At 32.3% G+C, this 22,500-nt stretch overlaps 1 protein-coding gene and 1 long non-coding RNA gene across 5 annotated transcripts in view; one reads left to right on the plus strand and one right to left on the minus strand.

Annotated features, from left to right (window-relative positions):
• The window catches only part of LOC136852443 (transmembrane and immunoglobulin domain-containing protein 1-like), a 23,339-nt gene extending 11,923 nt beyond the window's left edge, over positions 1–11,416 (plus strand). For all 4 annotated transcript variants that reach the window (XM_067127071.1, XM_067127072.1, XM_067127069.1 and 1 more), the window contains exons 2-6: positions 1,837–2,418; positions 4,457–4,599; positions 6,676–6,886; positions 9,789–10,100; positions 10,365–11,416. In XM_067127071.1, the coding sequence (XP_066983172.1) occupies positions 2,376–2,418; positions 4,457–4,599; positions 6,676–6,886; positions 9,789–10,100; positions 10,365–10,606 (951 nt within the window). In that variant the 5' untranslated portion in view covers positions 1,837–2,375 and the 3' untranslated portion in view covers positions 10,607–11,416. The remainder of the gene's footprint in view (positions 1–1,836; positions 2,419–4,456; positions 4,600–6,675; positions 6,887–9,788; positions 10,101–10,364) is intronic.
• The window catches only part of LOC136852445 (uncharacterized), a 123,221-nt gene that overhangs the window by 57,292 nt on the left and 43,429 nt on the right, over positions 1–22,500 (minus strand). The window lies entirely within an intron of this gene.

Genomic DNA, 22,500 nt, shown 5'->3' on the forward strand with positions numbered 1-22,500 from the left:
GAAAGCCCAATCCAAAAGAGTGCAGAAGAAAATGTGGAATAATTCAAATGAATACGCGACAAGTGGAAAGACGTAATGTTAATAAAAAGGATATTTATTTTGCTCGGTTGTTTCAAGAAAAGATCTTATTATTATCGATTAAAATTGATACTTTTTTACTGTTTGAATTTAAGTTGTATTTAATTTTCATGGTATTATTCTTCGGGAATAACAACAATGTTATGGTCAATCAAATTTATACTTGAACGAACCAAGAACTAACTTTATGTCGATTTTACTTACTTTTAGCTTTTATATCCTGAGTCACAGTTTTTCATTATATTTTCATTATTTTTTACATTTTCCAATAACAGATTTTTGCTTTTTCACAATATAACTTTCTATTGTTATCGCAATTTTTTTCATATGCAAACTTCGTTTTTCTTACATGAAAACATTCTCAAGTCTAAGAACTCAATGCAGTTTTCGATGTAAAAATAAAAACAAAGACACAGCTATTATTCAAATGGAAAACGAAGCAAACTTTTCTTAACAAAGGTTATTGGCGTCAAGACTGAACATTACTGAAAGTTAAGTGGGAAAATTGCCATACAGAAAAAACTAAAAAGAAAGAAACATTTTACACTTTACGGGAAAAATAATATATAAAAAAAATATTCCAAACGACTAGAAGTTCACAGCAATAATTCCTCATTAAAAATACCAAGAGCAGTAAAATCCTCAGATCACACGCGAGGGTGTATTCTTCTCTCTCTCTCTCTCTCTCTCTCTCTCTCTCTCTCTCTCTCTCTCTCTCTCTCTCTCTCTCTCTCTATGTATATATATATATATATATATATGTGTGTGTGTGTGTGTATACATACATATATATGCATATAAATTTCTGACTCACATCAGGATCGAACCCAGGTCTTTCAATTCTAGTATGGCCTAGTGGGCAGCGCCCTTGCCTTTCAATTGAAAGGCCTGGGTTCGATCCTGACGTGAGTCAGAAATTTATTTCTGTTCCACACGTGATTGTGTTGATTATTTCTATGTATACATATGTATGTATATATACAGTATATATATATATATATATATATATATATATATATATATATATATATATATATATGTATATATATATATATATATATATATATATATATATATATATATATATATATATATATATATATATATATATATATATATATATATATATATATATATATATATATATATATATATAATAAGAGTCTTAGAGGGTGTATGATACTAGTTACTAGGAAGACTATGAGGAGCAAAATCCCGACTTTCATGAAAAATGTTCAGCTATCTTAATTTGGAGACAAAGTGACTCCCGCCCGTGCAATAATCCCGGGTTATAAAAGGCGAGAAGAGGGTCGTAGGTGACACACTGGGGCCGAAAAGTCTTAAAGAACCTTGTTTTTATTTTTAAGAGAAGAGAGAGAGAGAGAGAGAGAGAGAGAGAGAGAGAGAGAGAGAGAGAGAGAGAGAGAGAGAGAGAGAGAGAGAGACGGGCATATCGGTAATTATAGTGACCCATTATTCCTTGTTGTTATAAAACAAATTTCCTTTGTTCAAAAACATAAAATAAAATTGCATTTACTTCTGAATGGTTTGATATATATCTACACCTGTCTTTCATAAATTGTTCTGCAATGTTGAAGGTAAATTGATAACATATTATAGATACATTACGATGGATAGATCTAAGTACATTATTATTATTATTATTATTATTATTATTATTATTATTATTATTATTATTATTATTATTATTATTATTATTATTATTATTATTATTAATGGATATTTTCTCTGTTCCAGGTAAACAGAGGCCATGAAATGATGTACAACAAAGAGTAGTAGTAGTTCCCTAAATTGTGAAAGTATCCCAAAAAACTGGACAAGGTGCTCTAATTAAGTTTGAGGAAAAAAATTTATACAACTCTACAGCGAAAAGAAAAATATAAAATCTGGTTACCTTAAGTAACCTAATAACTATAATTACAAGTCACAAAGACCGAGAAAAGTTGACTGTGCTGGAAAACGTGATTTTGTTCTTTTGTGAATTTTTTGCTAACGTAACTGAGCACGACAAAACAAGAGCAAAATTAAATATTAGGTTACGTGAAAATAATAAGTGGCATAAATGCAATGTAATAAAAACTTATATCACTTATATCAAACTGTAACCAATGAAACGTTTCGAGGAATACATTACAAAATAATGATGGTTATAAGTTACTTGTGAAAAGACTTTTTGGAATCGTTGGAATACGAGTGAAAAATACCAGGACCACTCCCATTCTGCTCTCCCCTAAGTAAGAAGAAACGTGAAGAGCTACAGATATACGAAGACCAAGATGACAAGTTTGAGATTTTTCTTATTCTTTTGTTTTTTAATAGGTGAGCTCCTTCTTTTTATTCATATGTAATTATTGTACGTGGTATACATACACACAAACGCACACATTCATTCATTATATATATATATATATATATATATATATATATATATATATATATATATATATATATATATATATATATATATATATATATATATATATATATATATATATATATACATATGTATATATATATATATATATATGTGTGTATGTGAACACTGTATATAATTGTTCATGTGTACATGTTGGTTTCCCATACTCATTATGAAATCAATATTCTCCTGTAAGACCTGTCATACATAACTAATTATTCAAAGTGAATTATCAAATACTTTACATTAGTTCTACTTCATATATGAGTATAAATTTCCCTCAATAACAAATGATTAATAATGAGGTTGATTCAATTTTTGAAGTGATAAAACATGATTATGCTTTCTATTTACGTAACAGTGAATTTCACTAAAAATAATAGCAGTCCTTTGAACCACTGTCATTCTTTATCCTATATAATAACAGTCCTTTGAACCCCTGTAGCATTATTTATCCTATATAATAATAGTGCTTTGAACCTCAGCGTCATTTTTTATCGTATACAATAACAGTCCTTTGAACCACTGTGTCGTCCTTTATCCTATATAATAACAGTCCTTTGAACCCTTGTGTCATTATTTATCCTATATAATAACAGTCCTTTGAACCTTTGTGTCATTCTTTATCCTATATAATAACATTCTTTTGGACCCCTGTCATTTTTTATCCTATATAATAACAGTCCTTTGAACCCCTGTGTCATTCTTTATCCTGTATAAAAACAGTCCTTTGAACCCCTGTGTCATTCTTTATCCTATATAATAACAGTCCTTTGAACCAGTCATTATTTATCCTATGTAATAGCAGTCCTTTGAACACCTGTGTCATTCTTCATCCTATATAATAACAGTCCTTTGAACCCCCGTGTCATTCTTTATCCTATATAATAACATTCCTTTGGACCTCTGTGTAATTCTTTATTCTATATAAAAACAGTCCTTTGAACCCCTGATTCATTCTTTATTCTATATAATAACAGTCCTTTGAACCCCTGTGTCATTCTTTATCCTGTATAAAAACAGTCCTTTGAACCCCTGTGTCATTCTTTATCCATATAATAACAGACCTTTGAACCACTGTCATTAATTATCCTATGTAATAGCAGTCTTTGAACCCCTGTGTCATTCTCCATCTTATATAATAACGGTCCTTTGAACCCCTGTGTCATTCTTTATTCTATATAATAACAGTCCTTTGAACCCCTGTATCAGTCTTCATCTTGTATAATGAGTCCTTTCAACCACTGTGTCATTATTTATCCTATATATTAGCAGTCATTTGAACCACTGTCATTCTTTATCCTATAAATTAACAGTCCTTTGAACCCCTGTGTCATTCTTTATCCTATATAATAACAGTCCTTTGAACCCCTGTGTCATTCTTTATCATATATAGGAACAGTCCTTTGAACCACTGTCATTATTTATCCTATGTAGTAGCAGTCCTTTGAACCACTGTGTCATTCTTTATCTTATTTAATAACAGTCCTTTGAACCCCTGTATCATTCTTTATCCTATATAAGAACAGTCCTTTGAACCCCTGTGTCATTCTTCATCCTATATAATAACAGTCCTTTGAACCCCTGTGTCATTCTTTATCCTATATAATAACAGTCCTTTGAAACCACTGTGGCATTATTTATCCTATATAATAACAGTCCTTTGAACCACTGTCATTATTTATCCTGTGTAATAGCAGTCCTTTGAACCCCTGTGTCATTCTTTATACTATATAATAACAATCTTTTGAACCCCCGTGTCAATCTTTATCCTATATAATAACAGTCCTTTGAACCCCTGTGTCATTCTTCATCCTATATAATAAGTCTTTTGAACCCCTGTGTCATTTTTTATCCTATTTATGAACAGTACTTTGAACCACTGTGTCATTCTTTAGCCTACATAATAACAGTCCTTTGAACCCCTGTGTCATTCTTTAGCCTTCGTGATAATGGGAGTCCAGGCCGGAGCTGGTCTTTACATGGGGCCATATTTTCCTTCTCCTCTGCCTACAAACATCACAGTTCATCAGAATACGGTTGCATACCTCCCTTGCACTGTCAAGCAACTTGGAGACAAATCGGTAAGACTGCTGACGTTTAGAAATTAAGGAGTTATTTTTTTGTGTGGTACTTAGTAGCAAAGTCTCAAAATATTGGTGTTTTGGTTATATTGCCTTTTCTTTTTAGAAAAATACGTTCTTTTTTTAATAAGATTATTTGCTGAAATATATATGGTGTTCTTAGATACATCAACAATTAGTTACTAATATGATAAAACTGATGCACTTGCTTGAATTTTAAAAATTACCCAAAATATAAATTAATAAACAAAAAAGTTACATAATTTATTTCCCTGCTATAATATTTGCAGATAGATTCATAAATGTTTACTTTCACATTGAAATAATAACTTACAACGAGCTAACTGAATGAAAAATATAGCAATTATTATATTTCATTTTAAGATCAGTTATTATATTTCATTTAATGAGTAAAAGCTTCTTTTAGAACTTGATATTCATAATGTCTAAAATGTCAAAATACTTTTACAGACAAAATCTTCATAATGTTTCTTCACAGTGTCAAAATAGATTTACAGAGGCAAAATCATAAGACAAAGCTATCGCAATGACAATGTATACCAATTTTATTCATGAACCTTTTTCACTGGAAATTAAATATAAGGCTGTAATGAAATAATTATAGGTTTGTTAGAGATGGGTCTTTAGTTTAAATTAATATTTCTTAAAGAGCAACTTTACATAGATGTATCCAGTTATCCATCGTTTTGCTTACATCAGCAACCCTTGTTATGAAACATATCTTATAAACCGTTATGCAATTTTAATCTGTTATGCAATTTGGGTTGTATGTTGTCCACTGAGCTGAAAAAGTCTTCAACATTTTTGCTTTGGACAATAGTCTTTAGTGATTAAATGCCTCAGTATGTAAGAACGGGAACCCTTAACACTCAAGTCAAACCTCAGCATGATGGAGATATGAACAAGTAAATTAACAAATAAAAATAAAAGAAGATAAACAGTACAGTAAAGCCTAATCCCCAAAGAAGGAAGATACTGATCTCTTGAAAAGAAGATTACTGGAATCGAAAAAACAAAAAACTAGCTGTTAAAAGCTAACCCTGAATAAAACTGAAACCCATGGTTAACTAAACAGGATAAGGGGCCCTGAAGACATTCAGACCATAAGTTTAGAATCGTGGATAGAAATCTTTCAAAGAAAACTTCCACAAGAACAAGTGCACCTCTCACAGAGATGGGCTGTGGTAGCCTGTGGGATGTTATTAGACCGCCTAAAGTACTCTCGACAAGTAGAAAGCTAAGAATTTTCTTTCCTTAAAATTTAAGGGAAAGGCTGTGGGAAAGAGGAGAGAAAAATGAAGACCTAAAGAGAGAGAGAGAGAGAGAGAGAGAGAGAGAGAGAGAGAGAGAGAGAGAGAGAGAGAGAGAGAGACTCGACATTCAGAATATTGATACGGAAAAGAATGTCGATAAGGAGAAATTTATAAACTTTCTTTGCTCACAATTTGAGAGGAAGTCTGTGAGAAAGAGTAGAGAAAAATGAGGAAAGAGAGAGAGAGAGAGAGAGAGAGAGAGAGAGAGAGAGAGAGAGAGAGAGAGAGAGAGAGAGAGAGAGTTGATAAGAAGAAAATTATAAGTGTTTTTTCCTTAAAATTCAAGAGAAAGATTATATGTATTAAAGTAAAATCAAAATCTAGAGAGAGAGAGAGAAAGAGAGAGACTCTCGACATTCAGAATATTGATAATGAAAAGAATGTCGATAAGGAGAAATTTATGGATTTTCTTTGCTTACAATCTGAGAGGAAGTTTGTGAGAGAGAGTAGAGACAAATGAAGATCTAGAGAGAGAGAGAGAGAGAGAGAGAGAGAGAGAGAGAGAGAGAGAGAGAGAGAGAGAATGCTGATAAGGAGAAAATTATGTGTTTTTCCCTTAAAATTCAAGAGAAAGATTATGATATGTGGTAGAGTAAAATGAAAATCTAGAGAGAGAGAGAGAGAGAGAGAGAGAGAGAGAGAGAGAGAGAGAGAGAGAGAGACACAGAGAGAGAGAGAGAGAGAGAGAGAGAGAGAGGGTTACGAACTCATAAAAAGCTCATCCTCTTCATCTTATCTACAGGTATCTTGGGTCCGCCAAAGAGATGCTGACATATTAACGGTCGACCGCTACACATTCGTAAGAGACGAACGGCTGACCGTACATTACATGCCGGATACGGAGACCTGGACCCTCGTCATAAAATATGTCCAGGAGCGCGATGCCGGAACCTATGAATGCCAGATTTCGACCGAGCCTAAGATGTCCAAGCTGGTTCATCTGAATGTCATTGGTATGTGAATATATATATGGAAATAAAAATGTTTTGTAATGTGAGAGAGAGAGAGAGAGAGAGAGAGAGAGAGAGAGAGAGAGAGAGAGAGAGAGAGAGAGAGAGAGAGAGAGTCAGGTTGTAACCCAAAAAAATAAAAATGTTTTATAATGTGTGTGTGAGTCTGGCTGTAACCCATAAAAATATATATATTTTAAAACTCGAAGCGAGGAAAGGAATTAATGGGAGTATTTGCTACTATTATAAATAATGAAAGGTAAATTCTAATATGTATATGTTCTTAAACACCTGTAATTTACGATTATTATTATTATTATTATTATTGTTATTATTATTATTGTTGTTGTTTTATTATTATTATCATTATTATTATTATCATTATTATTCATAAAAAATTCGTAATAGCATGAGCCATAAAAAGGACGAATAAATTCACAATGGTGTAAATGTAAATACTGTATATATTAGAAATATATATACAAACGTTTGTGTATATATTTCTAATATATTTTAACATTTACACCATTGTGTATTTCTTTACCATTATTATTATTATTATTATTATTATTATTATTATTATTATTATTATTATTATTATTATTATTATTATTATTGCAAATATCAAGAAAGCGGACACTTTATTTACTTAGGCATCACCGATATTCACTGAAATTTTTGGCTCTACACAAATTTTCGCGAATTATACCAATATGTTCATTTTACCATAACAGTCGTTTCCATTAGGTTCAATTTCACATTGAAGCTCATATATCATATTCAGTTACTAAGCCCTTTAAAATGTTATATATATCATCAGTTTCAGTCTACCACCATTCTCTTTTTGAGATAGAATGATACTGTATTGCCTAACTGAAAATGGAACTTGTTCTGTTTACTAAAATAGCTGGAGAACTGTCGTGCAGGGAGTATCATGAAATTTAAAAGGCTATGTATTAATGCCATGTTATACAATACCCTCTGTCATATTGCTATTTGTCATTTGCTTGGTAATTCGAACTCTCAACCGTATTGGCTTAACATTTTAACTTGTTTAATGTACCTTTCTCTTTTTTTTGTGTTTTCTCCACTTTACCATAAGATTATTTAGTTCCAAGGAAGCCAGTCTGTCAAGGATATAAACGTTCAGATTATTCTTTGTGAAATTATACAAAAACAACAACAGCAATAATAATAATAATAATAATAATAATAATAATAATAATAATAATAATAATAATAATAATAATAATAATATCTAATTCTTCTTCTTTTCCCATTTCATTCATTATCATCATCAATATCTTTGGAAACCATATCATATTAATAATGGTTACATTTATATCATGCTTCAGAAACGTAATATCAATAAAATTACTCAGGATAAAGAAATAACAATATTATCTGTTCAATGTAATCAAATAAATATAAAAGTGATTGGCTATCATGCAATTAACCTCAATTAATATCAGGCTATTGAATCTCATACAATTAACTCAAATTAATAACCTAGGATTATCCATACGGATAATCTGTCAGACCCCTACCTGCCTATTATGACCGCTATTCACGTTTATATTAAATTTTTTGGGCGCTCATATGGTTTCACGGAAGGGGAAGCTGAATTTGAGTTGAACCTGTTTTACACAGACTTTTGTTAGTTATGTTAACAACATAAAATGAACTCTAAGGGTGCGTCCAAAATGCAGTCAAGCATATGATAAATACATGTTGACGACTTACTGGAAGTTCTAACCAGAGCTTCATACGACTATCCAGCATGTGTCAAATGTTCGTTCACCATTTACGGCCGCTGACTTGTTTTCAACTTGCTTGCGATATGTTTCCTTACTACCAGTCCCTCAAGTTTATTCAAAACGTTTCCTTACTTACAGTCTCTTAAGTTGACCGAAAACGTTTCCTTACTTCCAGTCCCTCAAGTTGATTCAAAACACTTCCTTACTTCCAAGCCCTTGAGTTGATTCTTCAGAATATACCTTTTACTTACAGTCCCTCAAGTTGATCCAAAACGTTTCCTTGCTTCCAATCCCTCGAGTTAATTCAAAATGTAACTCTTACTTCCAGTCCCTCAAGTTGATTCAAAACGTTTCCTTACTTCCAGTCCCTCAAGTTGATTCAAAACATTTCCTTACTTCCAAGCCCTTGAGTTGATTCTTCAAAATATACCTTTTACTTCCAGTCCTTCAAGTTGATCCAAAACGTTTCCTTACTTCCAATCCCGCAAGTTGATTCAAAATGTAACTCTTACTTCCATTCCCTTAAGTTGATTCAAAACGTTTCCTTACTTCCAGTCCCATGAGGTGATTCAAAATGTAAATATTACTTCCATTCCCTACAGTGGATTCAAAACGTTTCCTTACTCCCAGTCCCTCAAGTTGATTCAAAACACTTCCTCACTTCCAATCCTTTGAGTTGATTCGTAATGTAACTCTTACTTACAGTCCCTCATGTGGATTCAAAACGTTTCCTTACTTCCAGTCTCTCAAGTTGATCCAAAACATTTCCTTACTTCCAGTCTCTCAAGTTGACCCAAAACATTTCCTTACTTCCAGTCCTTTGAGTTGATTCAAAATGTAACTCTTACTTCCAGTCCCTCAAGCTAATTTAAAACGTTTCCTTACTTCCAGTCTCTCAAGTTAGTCCAAACGTTTCCTTACTTCCAGTCCAAGTTTATTAAAAGCATTTCCTTACTTCCGGTCCATCAAGTTGATTCAAAATATTTCCTAACTTCCAGTCCATCAAGTTGGTTCAAAACATTTCCTTACTTCCGGTCCATCAAGTTGATTCAAAATATTTCCTTACTTCCAGTCCATCAAGTTGTTTCAAAATGTAACTCTTACGTCCAGTCCCTCAAGCTGATTCAAAAACGTTTCCTTACTTCCAGTCCCTCAAGTTGAAGTCATAGGCGACGTGGACAAGTACGTGCGTAAGGGCTCTACGGCACGCCTGGAATGCACAGTCAGCTCCACCGTGCAGCTTCCAGATTACATCTTCTGGTACCACTCGGGCGAGAGACTCCTCGAGTACGACCACCCGAGGGCGAAGATATCAGTTTCAAGGAGGGGAGGTCAAGGCAGTGAGATGAGTATTACCTCAACTCTTGTCATTACGAAGGCCCGACCTTCAGATGATGGAAATTATACGTGTTTGCCCTCGAACCTTCATTCAGCTTCTACCATCCTTCACGTGCTTAATGGTAATTAAGTACGCTTCAAGTTTTAATATTTAGGGTTTTACTCACTCATTCCACTACTGGGATATATATTTAGATTTATGAAGTAATTTTGGAAATAAAGCTAAATTTCTAATTTTAAGATGTATCATCCTACTGAAAGTTTATCTATTCTCATTTTCCCTGTCTTTTATATATACTTATCATTTGTGTGTTTGCGTGTGTGCTTGTATAAAAGTTAAGTATGGTTAAGTATTAAATTAAAATCTGTTCTATTGACATTTCTAGACGAGCATCCAGCAGCAATGCAGACAGGAGCTGCCATGCTGACCAATCCACCGTCTGTATGGGGGATTATCCTCATTGTACTCCTGGCATTCATCTTCGTTCAAGGCCAACAGAATGTTGTTCTCTCGAGTTACGTCCCTGGATCAATTAGGGGAGTTCAGATACTTCACTCGCCAATGGATAATGTAGAAAAAAGGCTATCGATTCCAGAACTGAATGCCTCTTTCAGTCACTCTTCTTGAGCACAGTGTGTGTAAGAACCTCGAGTACTCGCATGAAAGACCCTCCTCTTTGGAAGACGAGCAGCAGATTGCACAGTTTCTGGCCAAAGGGGGTACTCTTGAAAAAGGTCCTTCAGAGTTGTATCAAACGACCGGAACGTTGTGTCAGTATCGAGAACTCGATGACAACAGAAGCTAAAGCCACGGACACGGTTTCTATAACCAATCCCAAGAAGAACTCTTGTCAGTCCCTCCAGATGTCACTAGTGATGTTAGTCGTTTCTTGTACTGCTGTTTTAACGTACGACTCTTTGGGATGTCACTTAAATTTTCATACTGAATGAAAATTGGAGGAATTCCCTGATGTATGGATCATAAACTTTGATTATGTATGTCTGAATGATATTGAAGAAATGTAATTTTACACATATTGTATATATATTTTCTAACAATGGAAACAGTTTGTGATACAATGATACTGGTCACAATCTCTCATATATGAAGAAATATAGTTTTTACTTTTATGAAAATCATGTCAACCACCCCGACCTTTTAAGCCTACAAATATATACCCACATAAATAAATTACAGAAATGCGTTAGAATGAGAACCATAATTTTCATAAACAATTTCTGAACATCATCTTTCTTTTCCACGGATGACTGATTGATTATAAGTTAGTCTTTCTTTTTCACGGATGACTGACTGATTATAAGTTAGTCTTTCGTTTTCACGGATGACTGATTGATTATAAGTTAGTCTTTCTTTTTCACGGATGACAGATTGATTATAAGTTAGTCTTTCTTTTTCACGGATAACTGATTAATTATAAGTTAGTCTTTCTTTTTCACGGATGACAGATTGATTATAAGTTAGTCTTTCTTTTTCACGGATAACTGATTAATTATAAGTTAGTCTTTCTTTTTCACGGATGACTGATTGATTATAAGTTAGTCTTTCTTTTTCACGGATGACTGATTGATTATAAGTTAGTCTTTCTTTTTCACGGATGACTGATTGATTATAAATTAGTCTTTCTTTTTCACGGATGACTGATTGATTATAAGTTAGTCTTTCTTTTTCACGGATGGCTGATTGATTATAAGTTAGTCTTTCTTTTTCACGGATGACTGATTGATTATAAGTTAGTCTTTCTTTTTCACGGATGGCTGATTGATTATAAGTTAGTCTTTCTTTTTCACGGATGACTGATTGATTATAAGTTAGTCTTTCTTTTTCACGGATGACTGATTGATTATAAGTTAGTCTTTCTTTTTCACGGATGGCTGATTGATTATAAGTTAGTCTTTCTTTTTCACGGATGGCTGATTGATTATAAGTTAGTCTTTCTTTTTCACGGATGGCTGATTGATTATAAGTTAGTCTTTCTTTTTCACGGATGACTGATTGATTATAAGTTAGTCTTTCTTTTCACGGATGACTGATTGATTATAAGTTAGTCTTTCTTTTTCACGGATGACTGATTGATTATAAGTTAGTCTTTCTTTTTCACGGATGACTGATTGATTATAAGTTAGTCTTTCTTTTTCACGGATGACTGATTGATTATAAGTTAGTCTTTCTTTTTCACGGATGGCTGATTGATTATAGGTTAGTCTTTCTTTTTCACGGATGACTGATTGATTATAAGTTACCTGGGATGGCAAGTAACAGGGTTTCCGACACCGAAAATATATACTACATCAGGTAGTACTTTTTTTATATTACTGGAAAGACCAGGAACAAATACTGCCAACATTACATGTACTTAATTAGTTTTAGTGAAAAATACTATTTTGTTTAGCCATCTGTATATGAAAAAAGCTTTGAATGAAAATCTCATCTACTCAAAACCGAATCTTTTGCCAAATATAACTCATGGAACTAAATGGCACAACACAAAAGAAATCAAACCTTTCTGGAACATATGAAACCTTTATTCCTGGTGAAAGCACAGATAAGCACTGTTGTTCGAGAATGCTAATAATTTTTGCAATTCTGTTCAAATTCTACGAAATTCAAATAACGTTGGAAACTAAAGTAGTGACTGTGGTAATAAACATGAATAAGCACAATAAACCCACTATCGGCCCTTTTACCATCAGCTGAGAACGATAATTAGCACTAAATACATACACACACACCCACACAACGCACACGCACACACACACACACACACACACACACACACACACACACACACACACACACACACACACACATATATATATATATATATATATATATATATATATATATATATATATATATATATATATATATATATAGAGAGAGAGAGAGAGAGAGAGAGAGAGAGAGAGAGAGAGAGAGAGAGAGAGAGAGAGAGAGAGAGAGATAGATAGATAGATATATACACATACATACATACATATATATATATATGCAAGTAAAATTTACGAAGAAATCTCAGGCATTAAAATACAATTCCGTCACAGACATATAAAAATTACTCATGCAGAGTTTTCTTAAAAGATTGTAGTAATATTTTGCATATGAAATTATTCCATCACTGCCTATGTAAATCCACACGTAAAAACACAGACACACACCCACAGAAAAAATTTAAACTGTGGCCAACACAACACTATATAGCTTTCACCTCTTCTCAGAGACAATCTGGGTGGTTGACTTGAATTTGAATATTCACATTTTTTACTGAATGTAAAATATTGTTAGTCTTCAGCTTTGTTACCATAAAGACACCAAAGAATTTGTGTACGTGTTTTTTATTTTGAGACTTGTAATATTTCTGAATTAAAGTTATATTTCTTTTTTTCATTTACTCAACTGATTGCAAGTCCATTCTCGTACTTGACTCTGTTGTCTTAAAAGCAAATTTTGCTTTCAAATATATGTCTGTGAGCACAGTTGGTTACCGTCTAAAACAGAGGAACGATACCATGAGTTAAATATATTCGGATTGATGTTCATTTGAGTGTAGTTTTGATAAAATATAAAAGATCTGAATAATTCTGAGTGTCAATCTTACAAACCTTATCTTGAGAATCTCCGTTCATTTTGCAATAATGTGTGGAGTTATCTATCTTCCTACCAACACACACACACACATACACACACACACACAGACTTTAAGCATTTGATTCATTAGTCCAGCCACTTATTGTTCTTCATTTGCCTTCGGACATTTGTATAGCCACAAACAGATATTGCTTTCCATACGGCCTCATCAAGGTAGGTATAAACTTACCATCTATTTTTCCTACCTCTCTGCCCGTAAGCCTACCTTTAATTCATTCAATATCTCCATATATAATGCAGTCTTCTTACTTCCTTCTTATTAAACTCTAGTTGATTCTTTTCAGCCCTTCCTCTCGATATGACTAGTTGCTTCAACCAAACAACGATCAGACGTATCTCCTTCTACTCCGCATCTCAATACATGTGCATGTGCATGCATATGTATATATATATATATATATATATATATATATATATATATATATATATATATATATATATATATATATATATATATACATATATATATGTATATATATATATACATATATATGTATATACACACACAGTTGGTAAGTTAGTAGGTTAATCTGATGTGAACAACAGCGGTGCGAAGAAGAGGGAAACAAAATTGAAAATAGCACATCATTTAGTGTGTCATTCAGATAGATCTTCCAATGACGCAAGCTCGCAGACATATAAAAAGCCGTACAAAATGTCTGCATAGCTGATGGAGAGAGGAGTACGAGAAGCCATGGAAAGGAGAGTATGTATATGTAGGTACCAGTTTATGTGAATGTGAAGTTGGTATGTGAATGGAAAATTGAATAGTTGATTTTTTTGGATGATAGGTTATGTAGTACTGATTGGGAATAGTGAAGAGAATCTTCAGGGACTGGTGAACAAATCTTGGAGTTTGGAAATGTTGAAAGCGATTGTGGGAACCAAGAACGATTGTAGAGTAAGGAATAGTACTTTGGATTGTGGGGCGTCAATGAAAAAAGCTAAAGAATTCTGAATTGTTAGCAGGGACGAAGAGGGGAAGCCAACAGTGTGGACTGGACAGAAGGTTAAAGACGTAAAAAAAAAAAAAAAAAAAAAAAAGACAGCGGGAGTTAAAGGGTTGTAAGCGATGATTCTGGCCAACTGTGTCGGTGTATAAAGAGGCTGAAACTCGAATTTTTCTACACAAAAAGTTCATCCGTGATTCAGCGGTTTATATATGAAAATATGGCAGTTTTCTTTGTCTTTTTTTTTCTGGAACACACATTTATATATATGTATGTATGTATGTATGTATGTATGTATGTATGTATGTATGTATGTATGTATGTATGTATATATGCATGTACGTAGTAGTGTATGTATGTGAATATATATATATATATATATATATATATATATATATATATATATATATATATATATATATATATATATTATATACATATCTATATATATATATATATATATATATATATATATATATATATATATATATATATATATATATATATATATATATATATATATATATATATATATATATATATATATATATATATATATATATATATATATATATATATATATATATATATATATATATATATATATATATATATATGTTTATTAACGTCTGAAGTACATAAATACTAGAACGTTTTGATATCCACATAAACCAAAAAAAAAATAAGAATTAAATGAACAAAATGATGACAGCAACAGCAAACCCAGAAACCAACACCACTTGCCAAGAATTCTATTGGCCATAAAACCTTCAGGACTGTGCCACTCTTTCACCTCAGTACTGCCTCCCGTAACCCTCCCAGCGGAAAAGGGAATGAATGGGAATGCGATATTTATGGTAATTGGGGCCAGATACGACTTCAGACAAATGGTGTCGTAGTTTAGCTTCAGTTAATAGTGGACTGTATTTTCTAAATATCACTGTTCCTGCCGACGAGCCTCGCAGTTTACTGCGGTCCTTTGTCCTAACGAACGGAAGAAACAGCAACGGCAGTGGCACTCACGATTTACAGGTTCAGTCAACATGTAAGAAATTAATAAATAAATTTATTAACAGTTTAGTAAAAATTACGATTTGGTCTTAGTGGACATGTAAAATATTTATAAATAAATTTATTAACGAACGGAAGAAACAGCAACGGCAGTGGCACTCACGATTTACAGGTTCAGTCAGCATGTAAGAAATTAATAAACAAATTTATTAACAGTTTAGTAAAAATTACGATTTGGTCTTAGTGGACATGTAAAATATTTATAAATAAATTTATTAACGAACAGAAGAAATAACAACAGGAGTGGCACTCACGATTTACAGGTTCAGTCAACATGTAAGAAATTAATAAACAAATTTATTAACAGTTTAGTAAAAATTACGATTAATCTTAGTGGACATGTAAAATATTTATAAATAAATTTATTAACGAACGTTTTAGTCAATATAAAAACAAATGTATTAATGAGTAAAAATAAAATCTTAGTGGACATGTAAAATATTTATAAATAAATTTATTAATGGTTCATTAAAAACGACAAAAAAATAAAATTCCAAGACTTTCAAAGTCTGGGATAACTGAAAAATTTGGTCATATTTTTCTATTTGTTCGAATTCCATGCTTGAATTCTCTGTTTACCTCTGATTCCAGTTCAAGGCTTCAGGAAGTATGTCTAGAAGTCTTTAATGAAATCACGATTTAGTCTAAGTGGACATAAAAAAAAGGTGATATTCAAGAATGGTTCAGTAAAAATACAAAAAAAAATCAAAATCAAAAGGAATTTGAAAGTCTGGGACAACTGAATTATTTGTCATATTTTAAAACTGTGTTCGAATTCCATGCCTGAGTTCTCTGTTTACTTCCCATTCGGATTCAATGCTTGTGGAAGTGAATATATCCACAAATATTTGAAGAAATAGAGAAACCGAATATATCTGCAAATATTTGAAGAAATAGAGAAACTGAATATATCTGCAAATGTTTGAAGAAATAGAGAGGCCATATTTAACTCTTGGACGTATATTTGCATACAATGAAAAACAAAGATTAATAATTTCATTGATAAGATATTTACCAAATTATTTCTCTATGTATGTATGTATGTATGTATATATATAAAATATTAGCTATCTCAGCCATATGCTCATAAGTAGAATTTTTCCGCAAGTTATGTATGTATGCAAGGACGTGTTCATGTACATATGCGTGTATAAATCAAGCGTGGGAGAAAACAATCAAAAAAGGAGAAATGTATGGAAGTGGGGTAATATATCAAATGCAGAAAATGTAAATGCAAATTTCAGGACTAATATTTATGGGAAACACCGTAAGGAGGCATTTACCACGATTTATTGCCTCTCTTTCTGTACCTTGTTCATTTTTTATAGGCCTACGTTATATTTTTTCGAAAATATTTGAACGTTCATGCTAAAAGGAAGTAAATAATTTTTTTTATACTAAAACCACCAGAAGAACAAATAACTGATGAACTGTGTAACTCACTGGAAATGACATAATTATCATACCTAAACAAAATTGTTCATAAATCAATCTTACCATTTTGCTTTGTAATTAATCAACTGCGTGTGGAAAAAAATGGTAAACCTAATAAGCAAAATTTTAGATGCTTTCTTCATAGGTTTCATCTTTATTTCATTTAACTTCATTATAGTTATTAAAAAATATAACACGTAATTCAGATAATAATACTAATAAGCAAAACCTGAGGAACGGTTTTCAATTCTCCGCAAATTAAATATATAAAGTTTGGCTCCGAAAGGAGCTCGTTATTGAAAAAGGAGGAAAAAAGAGGAAATAAATAATTATCATGAAATTACTAGACGCATGGGTGGACAGGCATGTTGTTATAAATACAATAATATACTTCGTTATATCTATTAGCTAAACTTGTCTAACTTCCCTGTTTCCTATACATCAACATTTAGCTTTTACCTATCTTATTTCCCCTACTTATCGTAGTTTTCTAAATTATTGTATTCCTTGCCATCATTCTTCCATTTTCTCTCTCCCTCTCTCTCTCTCTCTCTCTCTCTCTCACACACACACACACTCTCTCTCTCACATATATATATATATATATATATATATATATATATATATATATATATATATATATATATATATATATATATATATATATATATATATATATATATATATATATATATATATATATACATACACACACACACACACACACACACACATATATATATATATATATATATATATATATATATATATATATATATATATATATATATATATATATATATATATATATATATATATATATACTGTATACACACTCCTGTCACTGAATCAATAAAACTTTGTGCAACTGTTGGAGAAACGCCAACAAATCATCCAATAAGGAACGAAATCTTTTTCAAACTGTAGAGGAACTCGGTAACTTCTTTCAAGGAAAAGTTTTTATGTCTTCTAATCAGTAGTGTTAGTGGCGATACTTTTTCCTTCCTGTTGCCATTTTGGAAAAAACTAATATTGTAAAGGTATTTGGATGTAGGATAGATTCACTCATCCCACGGGGAGAAAACGAGAGACCCAGACATGCAAACAGACAGACAGAGAGAGTACAAAACGAGCATTGATGTAATTACAAAGAATTACAACGATTCTGCTTTCGACTGAAATAGACGTAATGCATATGTTCATCCCGTGATAAAAATTATACATTTCAAATAGTGTTTCAAAGCTAGTGGATCACATGTAATGGAAACGCTATTTCTATTTTGCTCTAAACAGATTTCCATATCCATAACTAAACCTATGCCATTTGAAGAACGGAAAAATATGCAAGACAAAGCCTAATAAAAACACACATACATTTACACACACACGCAAACATACAAATACACACACAAACACACAAACTCTGGTTGTTTCTAAACCGGATCATTCTTCGAATATCAGCCGACGCAGAAGCACTTATCAAATATACCTAATATTTGTAACTACAAAAAAAGGCAAGCGTGTTTAAGCGATAAAAAAATAAATATAAAGACAGAACTTTAAAGAATAACTCAACTTGTAAAATATGTATGTTGAAATTTATTAAATATATTATAAAGAACATTCCCCCACTCATAAATTGTGAACGCGTAAGAACACATTCTTGAAAGCATTGGCGAACAGCTCATTTTTTCCATCACGGGTTCGTTTGCTCTCGACAAAGTGTATGATGACGTGAATAATGGCCTGTCGATTCTAGCATCGAGATGCAACGGACTTCTCATCTCGGCGGTAAACAGGGCGATGGAAATTTCTCTTTTCTTTGTCGACATGATACTTCATTCAAAGTCACTCGGTAAATTGCGGCGTCTTATCATCAGGGATGGATTATACATCAACAGAAGCACCGATGAGCACAGGGGGGTTCAGTATCTCAGTATATGTTTTTTTAAGAATTTATGTTTATTTAAAGCATTTTGATTAGTCTAGCCCAGTGATTCTTAAACTGGGGGGCGCCAGAAGCTTCCAAAGGGGCAAGCAGAGTTGCCAGATGGTGGTTATTATTTTTTTAATTTGTGATGTTAATTACAAAATTGCCAGAAACGTTATCACTGCTTCCATATATTTTCTAATTATTATCTCAAAACATGCCAAAAATTCAAAATACAAGTAAATTTTAATTTCAGATCTTATTTATGAATTGTCTTTTATTGTTATGATAAGTATAATAGCATACAAATAGACAACATATTGTTTACAGATTATATTTGGCAAAAATTTCAAGGGTAGGGGCGGGGTCTATACACAATGCAGAGGGGGGTGGGGCAAGGCAAAAAGTTTAAGAACCACTGGTCTAGCCCATATTTACGTTGATAATTTTATATATAAAAATGTCAGCAATAATATGTTTAAGGGGTAAAATGGTCTTGAAGTGTTGTATCCTTGAAATTCAACAAGTAGTGACAACATGCGGATTTTATGTACACCATACTCGGTCAATTACCCTCAAAATGTATACTAAACCCCTTTTTCAGATGTGGTTGTAAGCCCCCCCCATCATCCATCTAGTTGTTACCCACCACAGTCGACTAAAGGGCAAGTACGTAATTTACTCTTTTGGTCAAAAGAGGCAGGGGATTTTATCGGATTATACCTGAATGGTATAACACTGGTTGGGAATCAAATCTGGGATTTTACGTTGCCGATGTGTTCATGTTTTACCCTGTCTTTTAGAAGATATATATATATATATATATATATATATATATATATATATATATATATATATATATATATATATATATATATATATATATATATATATATATATATATATATATAATATTATATATATATATTGTGTGTATATATTATCCAGTTGGTTTTCTCCAGTTGGTTTTCTCACGCCAACTATTCCTATTACCGACGTAATCCCAATCTTTCTGGTTACGCAGGTACAGTACCTTCGCCCTAACACTCCACCTGCTTTAATAATAAATCAAGCTGACCTAAATCTTCATGGCTGTGGCCAGAAACGGGAACTTTAAGGCCAGCAACACTTGCCCTACAACTCTTCCTCTCCTCATTTCCAAACTGTTCTCGGCAGTCCCTACCAGAATGGGAAAGAATGGAGATGCGATATTTATGGAAATTGGTGCAAGAAGCCACAGGAGACAAATGGAGTCGTACCTCCGCTTCATTTTCAATACTTCTCGTTTTTTGCCCGACGGGTTCTCGTTCTTTATTACATTCCCTTGTCGGAAACTATGGGCAAGCTGGGAAACGAGGAAATACGGGGGTATCGGCTGGCTGGCTGCGTGTGGTTGAGGTGGTTCGGATAAGGATATGGGAAAAGGTCACTTGTAAAGGATATATATTTCTATAAGGTCCTCTGATATGGATATATAGAAAAATGTTACTTGTAATCGATAAATATTTTTTATGAGGGGTTCTGATAAGGGTATAGAAAAAAGTTATTGTAAAGGATATATATATTCTTATGAGGTTTTTCAATGTTTTTTTTTTATAGGAAAGGCACTTTCGTATAAATTCTTCTGTTTTTAGGATTTATTTTTTACAGCTAAATGTTAATTAAATAAACTGCACCATTTTTTACGAAGTAGGAAGACACATTCTTGAAAATAACTCTAAAACCAATAACCAGGTTCCTAGAAGACCTATTAATTGTATTCGAAAAAAAAGAATTTCATTGTGATGTGGTATGAAATATGTTGGGCAAAAAATCGAATTACAACTTTTATATATATCGATGCCCTGCCAGCTAAATGTTCTATTGATGGAAAAATCACTATATATGCAAAGTATTTCTTCCCATGATTTTGAAGTATAAATCATCAGTTCCCGGGAACAGAAATATGAGAAACCTTAACATTCTGCATGTACTTACGGGATGTAATTTACCTGTGTTTGTAAAAGCTTAGTCAGGATTATTTTAGCTCATATTCAGAAAATTTCATGAGTGAGGGTTTTCACCCTGATATAAGGAATGTCTGTATATAACGTACGTTGGTACTGTAATCACAAAAAAGAAAAAATAATAATTACTGAGATAACGAGTGTTATTGTCCCATGGAATTGGGCAAATATCCACAAGATTAGAGATAGCACTGTGTGTGACGAACATGGCATACTTATCTTGAGCATATATATGTGATGGGTGTTCACTGACAGTTAATCTGTGATGATTATGTGATGCCCTAGACTATGAAATTTATACTGATTTAAAACCATTTTCGTTGGGATCATAAAAGTCTTTTAAGACCCAGGAGGAAGGTTTTTGTGTGATATGAGTAATTTCTAAGTTTATTTCAGATGATAGTCTTATGGAAAATCTTAAAAGCACTTTGCGCCATTTACAGCTATTAAATGTCTTTCCCCATAACCAAAATGAATACCGTTGAGCCATGACCAATTGGTTTAGATACCAGATTATCTCATACAAAGCAACCTATCACATATATGTAAAAAAAAAAATCAGTATAGAAAATTTAACATCCAAGCAGGGCAAAATTAAGAAATTCCAAGCTTCCAAAAACGTATTTCTCATTTTACGAGTAAACTAAAGGACTTGGAACCCCTAAATTATGTATGTGACTCTGCGCCGTACCTTCTTCCCATTACTATTCCGACTCATAACTAGTTTAAACAAGGAAATAAAAAGGTTTATCTAAAATGGTTCTCAAGTACTCTTGACTTAACAATGGTCTGAAGATAAATGTTAGCAGAAAAGCTAATGTACTGGATAATAAGAGTTTTTTGGGGGCAAAGATAATATCTAAAAAGACAGACTTCACAACGGAGAATTTTACGAGAAGAGACAATACCCACAAATGTAGACTTCTAAGATCATTGACTCGGCAAACTGTTATACCATTTTATTCAGCTCCTTTTTATAAATGCTTCAGTACCAGGTAAGGAGTTGATTAATAAAGTGTATGGATCATTTTTCGTATTTTTTCCTAATTTCCTTAACAACTTTGGAAAAATCTTTTTAATTACTAACTAAAAAGATTATCCATAATTAGGTCTATCTATATTATCTTAAGGAGCTTTTGGTCGATGAATAATTTTTCACCGTCTTTAAATTAATTTCGTTACCGAGTTAACAGTCTTTTGGAATAAGTGTATAATAAATCCAAGGCATTTGAAAATCATAACAAATCAATTTTAGCCAGATAGAGATAAAAGTGATCAGTAGATTCTTTTGAAGATTTACACATATAATAAAAACAGCAGATATCCGAAATGAACCTAGATTAAAAACAAAAACTCTTTATATATCTAATTATGCTCTATTTCCCAATACTGTTTACCCATATCTAATTCTGTAATAATACACATTCACACGAACATACAATTGTAGATTTTCGTCACCAATAA

This window comes from Macrobrachium rosenbergii, chromosome 25, assembly GCF_040412425.1.
Source record: "Macrobrachium rosenbergii isolate ZJJX-2024 chromosome 25, ASM4041242v1, whole genome shotgun sequence".
Classification (NCBI taxonomy): domain Eukaryota; kingdom Metazoa; phylum Arthropoda; class Malacostraca; order Decapoda; family Palaemonidae; genus Macrobrachium; species Macrobrachium rosenbergii.